Source organism: Hippopotamus amphibius, chromosome 5 (genome assembly GCF_030028045.1).
Source record: "Hippopotamus amphibius kiboko isolate mHipAmp2 chromosome 5, mHipAmp2.hap2, whole genome shotgun sequence".
Taxonomy (NCBI): Eukaryota; Metazoa; Chordata; class Mammalia; order Artiodactyla; family Hippopotamidae; genus Hippopotamus; species Hippopotamus amphibius.
The window spans coordinates 67,696,342-67,710,674 of NC_080190.1; the positions used below are offsets into that span (position 1 = coordinate 67,696,342).

Here is a 14,333-nt window from a genome sequence, read left to right on the forward strand (position 1 = left end):
AAAAATTTTAGGAGAGCCAAGCTAGCTTCGTATGAAAAGCAGTAAGAAAGGATAATATACATTCTCCATACTCATAATCAAAGTCATCAACTAAACTGTTCTGGCACTGAAAGAGCCCTTACCTCTTACTTCTAGCTGTGCAATGCTTGACACTGTGCCGTATTTATTGCTTGCGGTGCACGTGAAGCACCCAGAGTCTTCCGCAAATACCTCAGCAATGACCAAAGTACAGATCTCCTCTAAAGCCAATAAAACAGAATGGTTACTGACTTATTTACGGAAATGGAATCATAATTTTCTGATATTAGATGGTGATTCTATAAAAGTCAGTAGAGGTTGGGATTGCCATATATACATTACTAATAAGAAAAAAATATCAAATTGTACACTTTAAATATATGCAGTTTATTGTATGTCAATTGTATCTCAATAAAAGTTCTTAGACAAAAAGTCAATAGAAGCCGATTATATTAATTATTTGAAAATAATTAGTCCAATTATTGGATTGAATTGACTGATCAGCAGACTAAATGAGCCAAAGGATGTAAAATGAATAACTCCATGCAATCAACAAGAGGATTTAATGATAATATAATGTATATAATGGATTTGCAGATTATTTGTTTTTATGTCATCAGTCCAGATTTCAAAAATAGGACCAAGGAACAATAAGCTTAAAAATCACAAAAACAAATAAGGATTTAAAGCAAAAGGAGGTCTGTGTGAAATAAAAGGATTAATACAACAATTTTTAAACCCAGATCTCTTACTATTTCCATGGGGAACTTTTGCAGTGAGGTAATTTTAAATGAGGGCCATAATTTAAAACTGGACAATAAATATTTTCGTTAGCTAATAGTAATTAGCTGATAAAGCAACTTGAAATTCTGGGTGAAGGAAGAGTGAAATGCATTTTTTCCTTTGTAATACTATGGTAATTCTTATGGATTACTTCTCCAATACGCAGCATAAACACTCTTTGAATAACTACAGAGGTAATTCCCAGATAGAATCATATGATTATAGCCTAAAATTATTATAATTAGATATTCCTTGAAAGCTAATGAAGAGAGGTATAAGATGGTAGCATAAACCTCCAGTTATCACTCAGTAGACCTGACATTAAAACCAAAAATTTGATACTATGTATAAAACAGATAACTAATGAGAACCTACTGCAGGGCTCAGGGAACTTGACTCAATGCTCTGTGGTGACATGAATGGGAAGGAAATCAAAAAAAGAGGGGATATATGCATATGTATAGCTGATTCACTTTGCTGTACAATAGAAACTAATGCGATATTGTAAAGCAACTATACTCCAATAAAAATTAATTTAAAAAACAAAAACAAAATTAACAAAAGCATAGTTGTATTAGGAGAAACTTGGCATCTCAGTGTTTCATGATAACTGGATTGAATTAGCTGGACAACCTCTAGGAAAACTGGCCAGGAGACCATGGCAGACAGTGTTGAGTACCTGCTCAACAACTCTTTGTCGTCCTTCCTCCTTATTAATAGAATCCTGGCTTTGTCCACCCTCCTTGGAGTGGTCATGAGCTTCAAGGCGAGCTGGCCTCTCCCAGCCTTGGGTGGTGAATCATGGTTAGTCATGGTAACAAGTCATGTTAATTAACTCTATTCTTGCTAAGGTGGTAGACACACAACTCTGGTCAATAAGATATTATGGAAATTCTCCTGGGGAGTTTCCGGGAAAGTTTTCCTTGCCTTTTAAAAGGGATAAAAGAGAGCCTTATTCCCTATTTTTGCCTCTGGGCATTGTCATCTGCATGTAATACCCAGAACTGTGGCAGCCGTCTTGAATATATGAGTAGAACCAGTCTAAGAGGATACTCTGAAGATGACAGAATGGGGGAAAAAGAAAGGTTGGCCCCTGATGATCTCTTAGATGCTAAATTAACCAATCTCAAGACTGCTATTTCTTAGGGCATCTTGCTATGTAGCAAGACACATTTTTCTCGTTGCTTAAGCCACTTTTGGTTAGGTTTTCTTTACTTGCTGCCCAAAGAATCCTAAATGATGGAAAGGCAAAGTTTGGTTTTGCTACCTCTCTGTCCTTTTTCTGAGGCTTATGCTTCTTTCTCTCTGTTCCCCTCCCCAAACATTTGCACTCTCATCTTTCAGCAACCTGCATTCGGAAAATGATCTGATAAATTCATTCATACTACACTGTACCTGCCTGATAAGATAAAGTATTCTGTTTCCAGTGGGTATTTGCGTTACACAAGGTGGAAAGAAAAACTCTCTGGACATGACATTTTTAGATCATGGAGCTGTGGCTTGTTTTGGGCGGGGACCCCTTTTGGGTGACTCTGAAATTATTTTGTGTATGAGATTGCCTAGTGAAAAAGCCTGCTTTGATTGAAAGTATTAAAAGCCAAAAAATATTTTCAAGGGGGAAAAATGCTTCTCCACTACGAGCAATTCTAGAGTCTTTACTGTATCCCTAAGGGCATAGTGTAGGGTTGTGCAACATGGATATTCAGTGTCTATATTGGGAATGCCTTTTCATTCAGTTTTCAGAAGAAAAAATTATAATAATGAAATTCCAAAAAATCATTCTTACCCAGGGGCACAAATACAATCTTATTTTTCAGGGTGATCACAGAGAGGACATTCAGATGTTTATGCTGTGGTTTGTAAGTGACTTGTATTTTCTAGAGGTAAGAGCTTCCGTATCATCTTAATACCCTCCCAACCAAATCTAATAACATCACAAACATTTTATTGATTCTGTGAATTTCAAAATCTGATGCATAACTTTTGAGATACATAAGCTGTGGAATTGGAATTGATATAGCATCCTGGAAATTGCTCTGCCCAGTTTAAGGAGGTCATGAGTAGAAGTGAAAGAAGGAAAATATTCCTAAGAAACATTCCTCAACAACCCAGAACTAACTGCATTCGCATTAGGTACTGAATATATATTCTAAACTTGCACGTGCTTCTTTCCTTCTCTTACAGTTGTAGGCACAGTTGGCTTCAGTTTTCTTTCTAAAACTTTTTTTTGTTGACACTAGTGTAATTTCAATATGCTTTATTACATATTTCAAGTCACAGATCTCATACAAATGAAATTAAAGTGAAAATGACCTTTACCTGGCTCTGCCATGGATCGAGGTTCTAAAAGAAAAAGAAATAAAAACATTCTGAGCATTTATTTTACTGAGAGGTGATATTTTTATCAGAAGTTTCCTATAGAATTGTCTTTTGCATACTTATGAGTAATTTGACAAGGCTAATCTGTAAATGTTAAGTAAAATGACCTAAGCACCAATGACCTTGACAGGGACAGGATCGTTGTCACAGAAGGGCAGTAAGAGATCTGCTAACTAAATGATGTGGCTGTATCTTGGGACACACCTGGGTTCCTCTTGGGACCTGTAAACCTTAGGTGAGGAAAAGTTTACTGAATTATCTGGGATTCAGGATGACTTACTTTTATTGTACCCATTCAGCCTAACCTGAAAAAGTCTGTGAAGACTGAGAGATCATTCTTGGCTTTGGGCTCTCATATCCTGATATAATGTAGGGTATACCTCCTGCCCTAAAGTGGCTAATATTAAGAGCCTCAGGAGAGATGATAGGTTCCTCAAAAGTGGTTCTTTATCTTAAAATTCTTTGGCATTCCTAAAAGTGCCCACTTGGTACTGAAAACAGGTGCTCAACTAATATTTATGGAATTTCAGGCACTCAGAATAGTTGTTGAATTCAGTTACATTCTTCTACACTGATAGAACTAGTGGAAGTTTTTCCCCTCAACTTAAATGGTATTCAGAATATATCATTATTGTTCTACTGCTGTTAAACCTGATAGTAGTTTGATTCATATATCTATTCTATTTTGTGATAGGCAGAAACAAATTAACCAAAAAAAATAAATTTCAACATATTTTATGACTGAAATGGGTCAAGGTGAAAGCACAGCATGACAAGAAAAGAAGAATTAACCACTTGGATATGTAAGTAATTCTTACAATAAAAAGAATTGAACCCCAGTAAACAATGAGCAAAAGATATGAATAGGTAATTTTAAAATAAATTAAAAGACCCAATAAATAGGAAAAAAAAAGGTTCCTTTCCACATCTCATTAGTGAAGTGCAGATTAAAACAAGTTTTCCCATTTGGGGCCTATAAAATTAGTGAAGATTAAAAAAATGTTTAAAACCCATTGTTGGTGAAGGTATAAGACAAAAGAAATTCCACATAGCTGGTTGTAGTAGAACGTAGCTGAAACAGCGTGTGGCCGGTTCGGCTGGGACAGATCTGGTTGATTCCTGGGATCCATGTGTAATGATTAATAGCACCCTCTTTTACTCTCCCAGGTGTCCCAGGTTAGATGATCAATTATATAATCATCCTAAATTTAGTTCAACCTTTTTGGATGGCATTTTGGTAATTTATATTAAAATCCTAAAAAAATGTGAATTTACTGCAGCAATTCTAGTACGCAGATTTATGCATAGATATTCATGAAGATCTTCTCTGTTAACACACTGAAATATAGTTTATAATAGTAAACATTTGTGGACAATCTATATTTTCAATAATAGGAGATTAGTCATATATGAAATTATGTCAATTTAAGAAGATCTGTATTAATATGGAAAAGTGTTCATGAAATGTTGAGTGAAAAAAGTCAGTTTACCAAAAAAATTATCTTTATTTAAAAAAAAAAGTGCATGGAAAAATTTTTGGAGAATATACACCAAAATATTAATAGGGTTTAGTTTGGTGGAGTTATAAGTGATTTTTATTTTATTCTTTTTATTACATTTTAACTAGTTGTTAAAAGTTATAAAAATAAATGTATACAATAAATTTATAAAAATTATCAGAAAAATAATTTTAAAGCATCAACTTACTTTTCTGTAAAATTCTAAAATCTGGAGAGTCTTCTATCAAGGTCCCTTCTCTATACCACTCAACTTTAGGAGATGGAGCTCCTTTTACTCTGCATTCAAAGACAACTAGCTGACCCTCAGAGGCTGATAAATTTTGTAACATCTGTAATGAGAAGAATATTGTTAGAACCAAAAAATATATATTTTTGGAATCCAATTCCAGTGCTGAATTTCGAAAAAGATACCATTGCCTCCATTTTTGGATTTTTCTCCAGATCCTGTACATTTCCAGCAGCTTCAATTCTGTGGATGTACATTAAATCTGTTTTTGAAGATAGAATCATCTGAGCCCATAGGAAGCTTTTTCCTCACTATCTTCTTCCTTTTTCTTTCTGTTGCAGTGCCTGACAAATTATTGAATACTAGGCAAAACATTTTGAGAGTTTGCAAAAATACTAATTTTTAGTAAAGTAATTCTGCTTCCTTTAAGAAAATGCCCAAGTAGAGTTTGGTTTTCAGAAATAATAACAATTTAAGAAATCTGCAGTGAGTATCTACTAGGTGTATTCAGTATGGGAGTAATGTATTTTTCCACACAGGACTGTTCCACAAGGTGGAATATCTCTATGGCCCAAGTAAGTGACAGTTTTCTTGGCTTTGCCTTGCCTACTTTCTGTAGTCCTGGAAATTGATGTTTGTTTTGCTATTTTCTTTTCCTTATGTGTTCTTTTACAGTATAGCCTCATTGTCTGTTAAGGGATATAAACAATGACAATCTCTATAAGATCATAGTCACATGTGGAGTCTTAGGTCATGGTAAAATATATCATAATTTGCTGAAGGCATCGTTAAATGCTCTTCCACACTCCCCCCTAAAAAGTTTGCAAAAATCACTTTCCATTGTAAAATATCAGTATATTCTATAATAGGTTCTATGGGAGAATGGAACTCCTTTTCCTTTCACAACTTGTCTTTCACTCATCATGATTTGTGAGCCTAAAGTCACACATTCATTTGTGTAGTTGGTACTTCATTTGATTATGAAATGCTCCTTTGGCATATGTTTGGGCACACTTTTATTTTGAATATAGGCCTAAAGATTAAAAACATGGAAAAGTTATGATTAACTTCTTCTACAAGTTCTATTAGTAACAAATGCTGCAAGGCTTTCCTGCTATTACAATTTTGCAGTCTGTGTTTAGGAAACATTGAGTCTTGCTTTGGAGAAGGGGAAGGCCAGTGGCTTTTTTGATTTTGTCATTTACCTTTTTTTTTTTTTAATAAACTTATTTATTTATTTATTGGCTGTGTTGGGTCTTTGTTACTGCACGCAGGCTTTCTCTAGTTGCTGAGAGAGGGGAGGGCTACTCTTCATTGTGTTGCGTGGGCTCCTCATTGCAGTGGCTTCTCTTGTTGTGGATCACAGGCTCTAGACACACAGGCTTCAGTAGTTGCGGCACATGGGCTCAATAGTTGTGGCTTATGGGCTCTAGAGCACAGGCTCAATAGTTGTGGCGCACAGGCTTAGTTACTCCACAGCACGTGGGATCTTCCTGGAGCAGGGATCGAACCTGTGTCCTCTGCATTGGTAGGCGGATTCTTAACCACTGCGCCACCTAGGAAGTCTCAGCTTTTGTCATTTACTCTTATAAATATTTTGTGATTGTTTACAGCTCCTAACAATATATGATATTTTGTGCTTGGACCTATCGTGTTTATGGCATTTGTCTTAGGATTACTAGGGTGGGTTTAACCACGTGGCTTCAGCTGTAGTAGGAGATGTTTACCTCAGAAGGGTGTGTAAGTTGATACTGTGACAGCCAGGGGGTGCTGTAGTTCAAAGTTAATATTTTGTCCTTTTTTTGCGTTCCCAGATTTGCTGCAGGAATTCAGGATGTGATTTGCACAGTGTGGTTTCTGAAGTAATGAAGAACTATTTGATTAAAAACCTGGTTATTCCTGTCTACCCCAAAACAATAGCTTCTAGTGAAAAGAATGGGATGTTCTCAGTAAGCAGGGAATGTAAATGAGTCTTGGGTGCTCCTGGCAAGCTGGTGAATATGCAGCTCCACCCTGACATGTGAGCAAATTCTGTGCTAAGGTGGTAGTTTGGGGGCCCATTGAAAACTTCAGTGGCAGTCAGACATCTCCCTGGGATTCATACGTAATGGAGTTTCCTTCCTTCTTGAAACAAACAGATTAGAAAACCAAGGCAAACAATCAAACAAAAAAAAGTGGTGGTGGCAGAAGAGATTGAATACATAAAATATGGCACATTTAAAAAATGGGTGAAAGCAGAATGAGGTCAGTCTATACATTCTGACATGGCTTGAGGTTCAGATATATGAACCAATTCTCAATCTGCAGAGTTTACACCAAGGTCCTGCTTGCAAAAGGACCTCCTTGAGAGTATATGTTACTCGCAGTTGAGACCAAAATTAGTTGGTTGTAATTAGTCACTTGAAATTGAAGACCAAGACCTGTGTTATATTGGAGAGTCCAGCCAGATACTTGTGATACTATAGTTATAGAATATGCCAGCTAAGGGACTGCGAGATGAGATGGAAGCTCATTCCAATGTGACACATCATCAATACTCAGTAAAGGAGTGGCCGGGGGGTCATCTTACAAGCCAGTTAGCAAAGGCTGTTGAAGGTTACGGTCTGAAGGACAATGATAGTTGTTATTGCTAAAAACTGTGCTTTTCTTCAAAAGTCTCATGAGAGACTACACATCTGGTCCAAACCAGTTACACCATTTGAACATAGTTTAGATGGGGCCATGTTCAACATAGCAGTAGGTCTTAGGTTGTTACTAGTGGCACATTGCGCAAGACTCGATCATATTTATCTTGACTTCACTGAAGACAAATAAGACATGAAACATTCCCCAACTAGGAAAGATTAAGTTAGTCTTAACTAGGAATTATGGATCTGAATTTAAGTCCCTATAATGAAAAGTCTACAGCCTCCTGAGGTAAACAGTATCCAAAGTGCAAATCTGTCTTGCGTGTCATCACCATACTGATGGTCCAGGAAGACATTCTTCGTAGGGTGACTTGATAACACAGAGACTTGAGAAGCATGTCTTCCACGGCCATTTGATATTGGATTTTTTTTCCCTCTATTCCTCCTAATGACACTCTGAAACCACAAAGTGATGAAAGCAGTAATTCCTTCTTAGCTGAAATGGAAGTGATTCACCAGAGAATAAGTATTACTATGTGCCTGTTCTGCGCCAAGCACTGTGCCAGGTGCTGTAAATGTGAGTTGAAAGGACACAGTTCCTGCTTAGTAGACCTATACCCACAGATATAATGCAGGGACATCCTTGAGAAAAGGCATCTCCCTTATTGGTTAAAAAATGTCAGCTACAAGGTTCATATTGTCGCTTTATTCTTTTTTTAAATCCAGTGGCTATTTTTGCACCTTGGGAGATGCTGGCAGGGAATGTTATAGTGTTTTAGGCTGGAGTTGGATCAGAGCAGTTTTTACTGATAAAGAACCATTGGATTGAAGACCTTTTTGCCCCTAGATTGTCACAGATGCCCAGTGCAACAGTTGAGTCAGAGACATCTCTGGAATTATCAGGTTGGGGAGAAGGGCCCATGTAATCTTCAAGAATCTAGAAATAAGTGGTTGCACCGGCCCTGTTATTTCAGGGTTTCCTGCCTCTGCTATTATATAACGAAGTGCTGTTCTTCAAATTCTCACTTCCCCTGCCCCTTTGCACTCTTCAAATTACTGCTGAAGCAGCTGGAGCCAGGGCTGCTGCAGCCTTGAAAGCCCGCCAGAGCAGCTGCTGTTGGAGTGGGAGCAGTGATAGGAGTAAGATTCTAATTTGATCATCTACCTCCCTTCACTGTCAAGGAGTGTGCGCACTGTTTTCCCCCCATAATCAGAGTGAAAGTGTTTTTGATGCTATCTAGAGGATGGAGGATAGTCTGTCTCCATAAAATATTTTAAATAGGTATCCTCTGTAGGTAGAGCAGTGAACTAGCATATGGGACCCCAGGCCTCTTTCAGACTCTACCACTGTTTTGCTGGGCAACCCTCCTGTTCATTTTAACCTTCTTTAAAAGGAAGATGATACCAGTACTTCCCTGTCACCAAAGGAGGCACAAGGGGTTAAATGAAACTCTGCTCCCTACTCGTTGCTTTAAAAAAATGGCTTCTTGCCATTATTGGCAGAGAAATGCTTTATTGGGCAGTATAGAAAGTGAGTAAGGGACTGGAATACCACAGGTCCCTAAAGAAGTAAATAGAGCAAGGAATAACCTGAACAGTCATGCCAGTGATCAGTCATCATGGCTCATGCCACGTGATTGCCATCATCAGTGGCTCTGACTCAGAAATTTTCTAATGACACTGGCAGATGACCTCAGTCCTGCCCTCACTCATGGAAACTAACGCAAGCACAGCATTGCTGATAAGTCCCTCTGGAATCTGAGCCACAGCCTATGCTAGAGCCCTGCATCTGAACAACCCTGATCCCATTTATGGAGGCAAAAGCACACTTCCCGAGGGCTGAGAAAGCCTCACCAGGGTTTGAGTCTCTGTACTAGGGACCATTTTCCCACCATGGATCTAATGTTTTTGGAGCTTTATCTAATAAACAACATACACTAATGACTAATTCATTTTCCCATTTTTATTTATCAAAGACGTATGTGTATCTGCAAATCAGAGCATCTAATTAGAGGGAGGTAATCAGTCACCACACAAAAGCAGCTAAACTTGTGGCTAACCAGTCCATGAAAATTAAATGTAGAGAATAAGTTTTAAAGTCCTATTAGCCTTTTCGGAATAATAAAAATGGCTTTGGATCTATTATAACCATTATGGACTCCTATTTAGATATTATCTTAGAGATAGCCTTCAGGTTGCCTGGGAGAGACAGAAAAATATACAGCTTTCTAATTGTGCTAAATATTGTACCAGAGGTATGTACCAGGTGATGTAGATGCAGGGAAGACAGAGCACCTAAAAAAGATTTGAAAGTGCGGAGGGAGATAAGAACATCTCTCTGCTGACTGGCTGGGCAGATGGTGAGAAGAGAGGAGGAGACTTCAGTTTTGTACTGGATATACATTATTCTGTAGTTTAGTTGCCTTTGAAGAGTCAGCACTACCTGACAAAGGGTGTGACAGATGGGCATGATAAATTACAGTGTCCTGATTTCTCCACATTTAAAGCTCTGTTTTAAGGCTAGGTGACTTAGCCTTAAGGTAGCTCTATTCGCTATATTACACACACACACAGATCCATTTATAACTCTTCATTGAAGTCTGGTGTGCACCAAATCACAACATGTTGCTACTTCAAGTCTTTGAAAATAACAAAACTTAAATTCCAAAAGCAGGTTACAAGAAACAAACCTGAAAAACTGCAAGGCATCTTGTTTCACATAAGAATGTTTGCCCACCTGATACAGTTATGGGTACACACATCTCACTCTTGGACTCTGCTTGATATTGAAAAACCATCTTGGATGAGCTGATATGGTGGAACTTCCCTAAAATTGATGTTTCTGTGGAAGCTGTGAATTTAGGTCTTCCTTTAGGATCAGTACTCATTGGAAAAGACACGGGGTTTTTTTTTTGTTTTGTTTTGTTTTGTTTTTGACTTTTTGCTCCAAACCATGATTTCTCAGCCCCAGGACTAACTGGCAATTTGGGCTGAATAAATTCTTTGTTGCAGGAGGCTGTCATCATGTGTATTACAGGATGTTTAACAGTATCTCTGGATGCTAACCCCCCCCCCCCCCGTTGTGAATATCAAAAAATGGCTCCAGACATTGCCAGATGTCCTTTGAGGGACAAAATTAACCCTGATTGAGAACCATTGCTCTAAAGCATACTTCTGAGAGGATAAAATTTCTTTGGGGCTTAAGTGTGGTATTCATACAAACAGTAAACTATAAATCCAGGCATAGCCTCTATCCGTGTGGTTTTCATAATACCAAACAAATCCAGTGTGACTCAGTTTCGCACCTCTGAACTCATTGTCCTGGGCAACATATAAACAAAGTCTATGTTATATAAGGGAAGAAACAATAGACAGAATTGGGGGAACTTGTTTCTAGTCCTGATTCTGCCACGTGCTAGTTCTGAGACATTGGATATGGTGTTTAACGCTCTGGCCCTCCCTTGGTTTTTTTCGTTTGTAAATGAAAGTGCCTGAGTAAAATTTTCAGTTCTAAATACAAAGATTACGAGACTCAGAATTTGATGCCACCACAATAGTTGATACCATGGATTAGAAAAAGAAAGCTCTTTGCCCTAGAGTGAGGCTTTGTATTAAGCCTCCTAAGAGCATGTAACTCCATCTCCTTGAGCACCAAAGACATCCAGAGAAACCTTTGCGGTAGTAAGTGCCTAGAAATGTATCACCTGACCCCTAGGTGTTGGCTACTGTGTTTAACAGCAATAGGATGGCCATAGAGATCAATGTGGTGAGTGGAGATGACATTTCTCTTATTACACAAACTGTTATTAGAAATTTGTGACTTAAAGCGACATGGTAACAGCTACCACAAAACCCCAAACCCTGTACTTATAAGAGACCAAAATCCTGAGATAAAATCAGTAAATTTTGGATCCTACAACTTTGGTTATTGTAGTGTGTTTAAACATGTGTAAAGCCATGACAGAAAGAAGTTATATTTTGATTACCTTTGTAAACACAGGAGCTGCAATGATAGGTTTTCCATCCAATCCTTGCAGATAGTTGGTAGGGCTCTGGCTCTGTTAGAAGGGAACCAACAATAGATTCATTGCCACTGGGATTCTCTGATAGGTGGGTAGGTAGATGATAGATAGGTATAACACAGCTAAAGAATTTGACATGTGAAATTAATCTAAAACCAAAGACTGACATTTTTGAAGTCTATGAATTGCAGTCTTCAGATTTTATGCTGAATGGATTGCATTTCTTTCTAGGTCCTGGTAGCTGTAAATACATGCCGCCCATCCCCACCCCCTCACATGTAGAGCTGTGTAATGAACCCCAACCCCCTGAAGAGGTTCCATAGACCCCGGAGGTTCCACAGATCACAGTTTTGAAACTACTGGATTGGAACTAAAATGTGACCCCTCTGCATTACTAAATGGGTCAGGTGAGTACTCTGTGTAAAATTTTTTTTAAAGGTGGTAGATCTTTATATTTACATACATCAATATTTATATTTAAATATATCAGTGGCATATTACAAGTATGTTTATATTAGTATGATTTCATATTTTTAAGGTATATGCATAATATACATTTATAAATATGCATAGCAAATGCCTGGAACTATCTGCTAGAAATTATCAACAGGGGATACTGCTGAAGAGTGGGGTCAGAGGAGTCAAACCTTGACTACAGTTTTTACTTAATGTACTTTCTGCATTTTTAAAATATGTTTACAGTAAGCATTGCTGTCATCATCATCATCATCAACTTGAAGGATGAGACTTTGAGGTTTTCTAAAAATTAATTTCATGGTTGCTCTATCTTAGAAAGTAGAATATTTTTTAAATAGCTCCAAGAAACTGAGTTTCATGGTACAGAGTGTCCTGGGCCAGCGTGAGAGCTGGCTGCTCATCGTGTATGAATCAGTGCCCTTCATAAACCTGGAAGAGCAGAGACTAATTTGCAGAGTTTATTTTGCTATGAAATTCGCCTCTGAAGTTAGAGAATGTGTTCCCAGAGCCAGGGGAACTACTGATATCATACATCAGAAGTACAAAGTGATTATCATGCCTGTAGAAGTGTGTTGCCCGAGGTCGCAACAGAGGAGAACACGGTCATGCCATACAAGATGGTCACAGTCACAGTGTCTGCCTGTCACAGTCCATGGCACCTGTGTTTCACTTAGACTTTTGTACCTGCTGGATGGTTGACACACTGGGCTGGGCCACCACATGCTGGGCCTGGGGTACTGCTGAAGGAATGGCTGCAGAAGTAGTGGGAGGGGATGACATCTCATTTAGCTTCTGGATTCTAAGAAGTGATTAAAATATAGATTATAAAATAGACCTATCATTGTTGTGAAAATTCTTTCAGCAAAGCTTTCAGCACTGCTTACAAAAATCTTCGTTCAACAATATTACGCACGCACACACACACAAAACAATACTGCACAAACATTTACTGAGGGCTTCTTTGCTGCACACTTTGTTAGGGCAGTGTAAACAGGAAGATGATAAGACGCCAGTTCTGTCCTTGAGTTAGTTGCTGTCAGCAGAGCCAGGGACTCAAGCATATTCACAGCTAACTGAGATTCAAGACAAGTGCCATGACAGCATGTGCAGAAACGTTTTTGAGATTTGTTTTGTTTTTGCCCTCTGTGTTTTCCCTCCCCTTCCTACTTCAAGAAAGAGACCAGGCTTTGTAAATCTTTGCTTCTGAGATTTTGGCATGGCAAAGAGCAGAAATAGCCTGAGTCAATGAGCTCTTCAGGTTTATTCAAATGAAATTAAAGAGATTGTTTGAAGGACAAGGGAGCCAGGAAGTATTCTTGAGAAGGCTGCAGAGGGGAGATTATTTCAGTTTTGTTGTGGGGAAGAGAGAGGTCCGGGGATCTTGCCAGAGAACCTAATGAGAGGGAGAACCTGAGTCCAGAGGGGATGGCAATCCCTTGATTAAAGGCTCCCAGTCTTGCTAAAGGTATCAGTACCCAAGCATGCCAGGAAGAAACAAAGCAATAGACTTGAAGGGACCTTGAGATCTGGGACCTGGGCCTCTCAGCCATAACCTATGGGGACAGATGACCGATGACAGGATGGGCGCTTCCCTTTTGTCAGATATTACCTCTCTCTCTGCCTCAGCTTCCTCATCTCTAAAATTAGGAAATAATAATCCTTACCTCATAGGGGTTTTGTGAGGGTTAATAAGGTAATTCATGTAAGATGCTTAGAGTAGTGTTTAATATCAAACTCTATATCTACATCTCTGTATCTGTATCTGTCTATATCCCAGGGATCTTTGCACAACTTTGGAGGGGGAAAGGGACACCCAATAACAACTGATTGAATTTTTTCCCAGAGCCAGGTAGGATGGGGTCTCAGAAGCAGAATCGTTTGGTAGCGTAGAGGCCGTCAGTGTTCCTGAAGCATCTGTTTTCTTCTTCTACAATATTAGAATCCCTGATTTCTTTACATAGCTACTCCAAATAAAGATTGCATTTCTCAACCCTCATTGAAGCTGGCTGTGGCCATATGACTACTTTCCGGTCATGGGATATGAAGGATAGTGATGTATGTAATTTAAGAGAGTTGACCTTAAAAGGGGGGGGGGGTAGGGCATGTCCTTTATTCCTTTCAATCTTAGTTTAAGAAGATGAGGCCACATCTTAGAATAAGGTGAAGCAGAGAGCTGGAAGCAGACTGGAACCCAGTGGAATGTGAAGCTGTTCTACTAGCCAAATTCATATTTTTATGTGAAGGAGAGAAATATTTGTCTTATTGAAGTTACTGTTATTTT

The 14,333-nt window shown here is 38.4% G+C and overlaps 1 protein-coding gene and 1 long non-coding RNA gene across 4 annotated transcripts in view; one reads left to right on the forward strand and one right to left on the reverse strand.

Moving 5' to 3' along the window:
* MYPN (myopalladin) overlaps positions 1-14,333 on the reverse strand; it is an 85,854-nt gene that overhangs the window by 39,148 nt on the left and 32,373 nt on the right. For all 3 annotated transcript variants that reach the window (XM_057736528.1, XM_057736527.1, XM_057736529.1), the window contains 5 exons: positions 12,737-12,851; positions 11,540-11,611; positions 4,888-5,029; positions 3,121-3,144; positions 123-239 (listed from right to left, as the gene is read on the reverse strand). In XM_057736528.1, the coding sequence (XP_057592511.1) occupies positions 123-239; positions 3,121-3,144; positions 4,888-5,029; positions 11,540-11,611; positions 12,737-12,851 (470 nt within the window). The remainder of the gene's footprint in view (positions 1-122; positions 240-3,120; positions 3,145-4,887; positions 5,030-11,539; positions 11,612-12,736; positions 12,852-14,333) is intronic.
* The window catches only part of LOC130854002 (uncharacterized), a 77,846-nt gene that overhangs the window by 33,973 nt on the left and 29,540 nt on the right, over positions 1-14,333 (forward strand). The window contains exon 2 of the long non-coding RNA XR_009053942.1: positions 11,807-11,982. This is a non-coding gene — a long non-coding RNA (uncharacterized LOC130854002). The remainder of the gene's footprint in view (positions 1-11,806; positions 11,983-14,333) is intronic.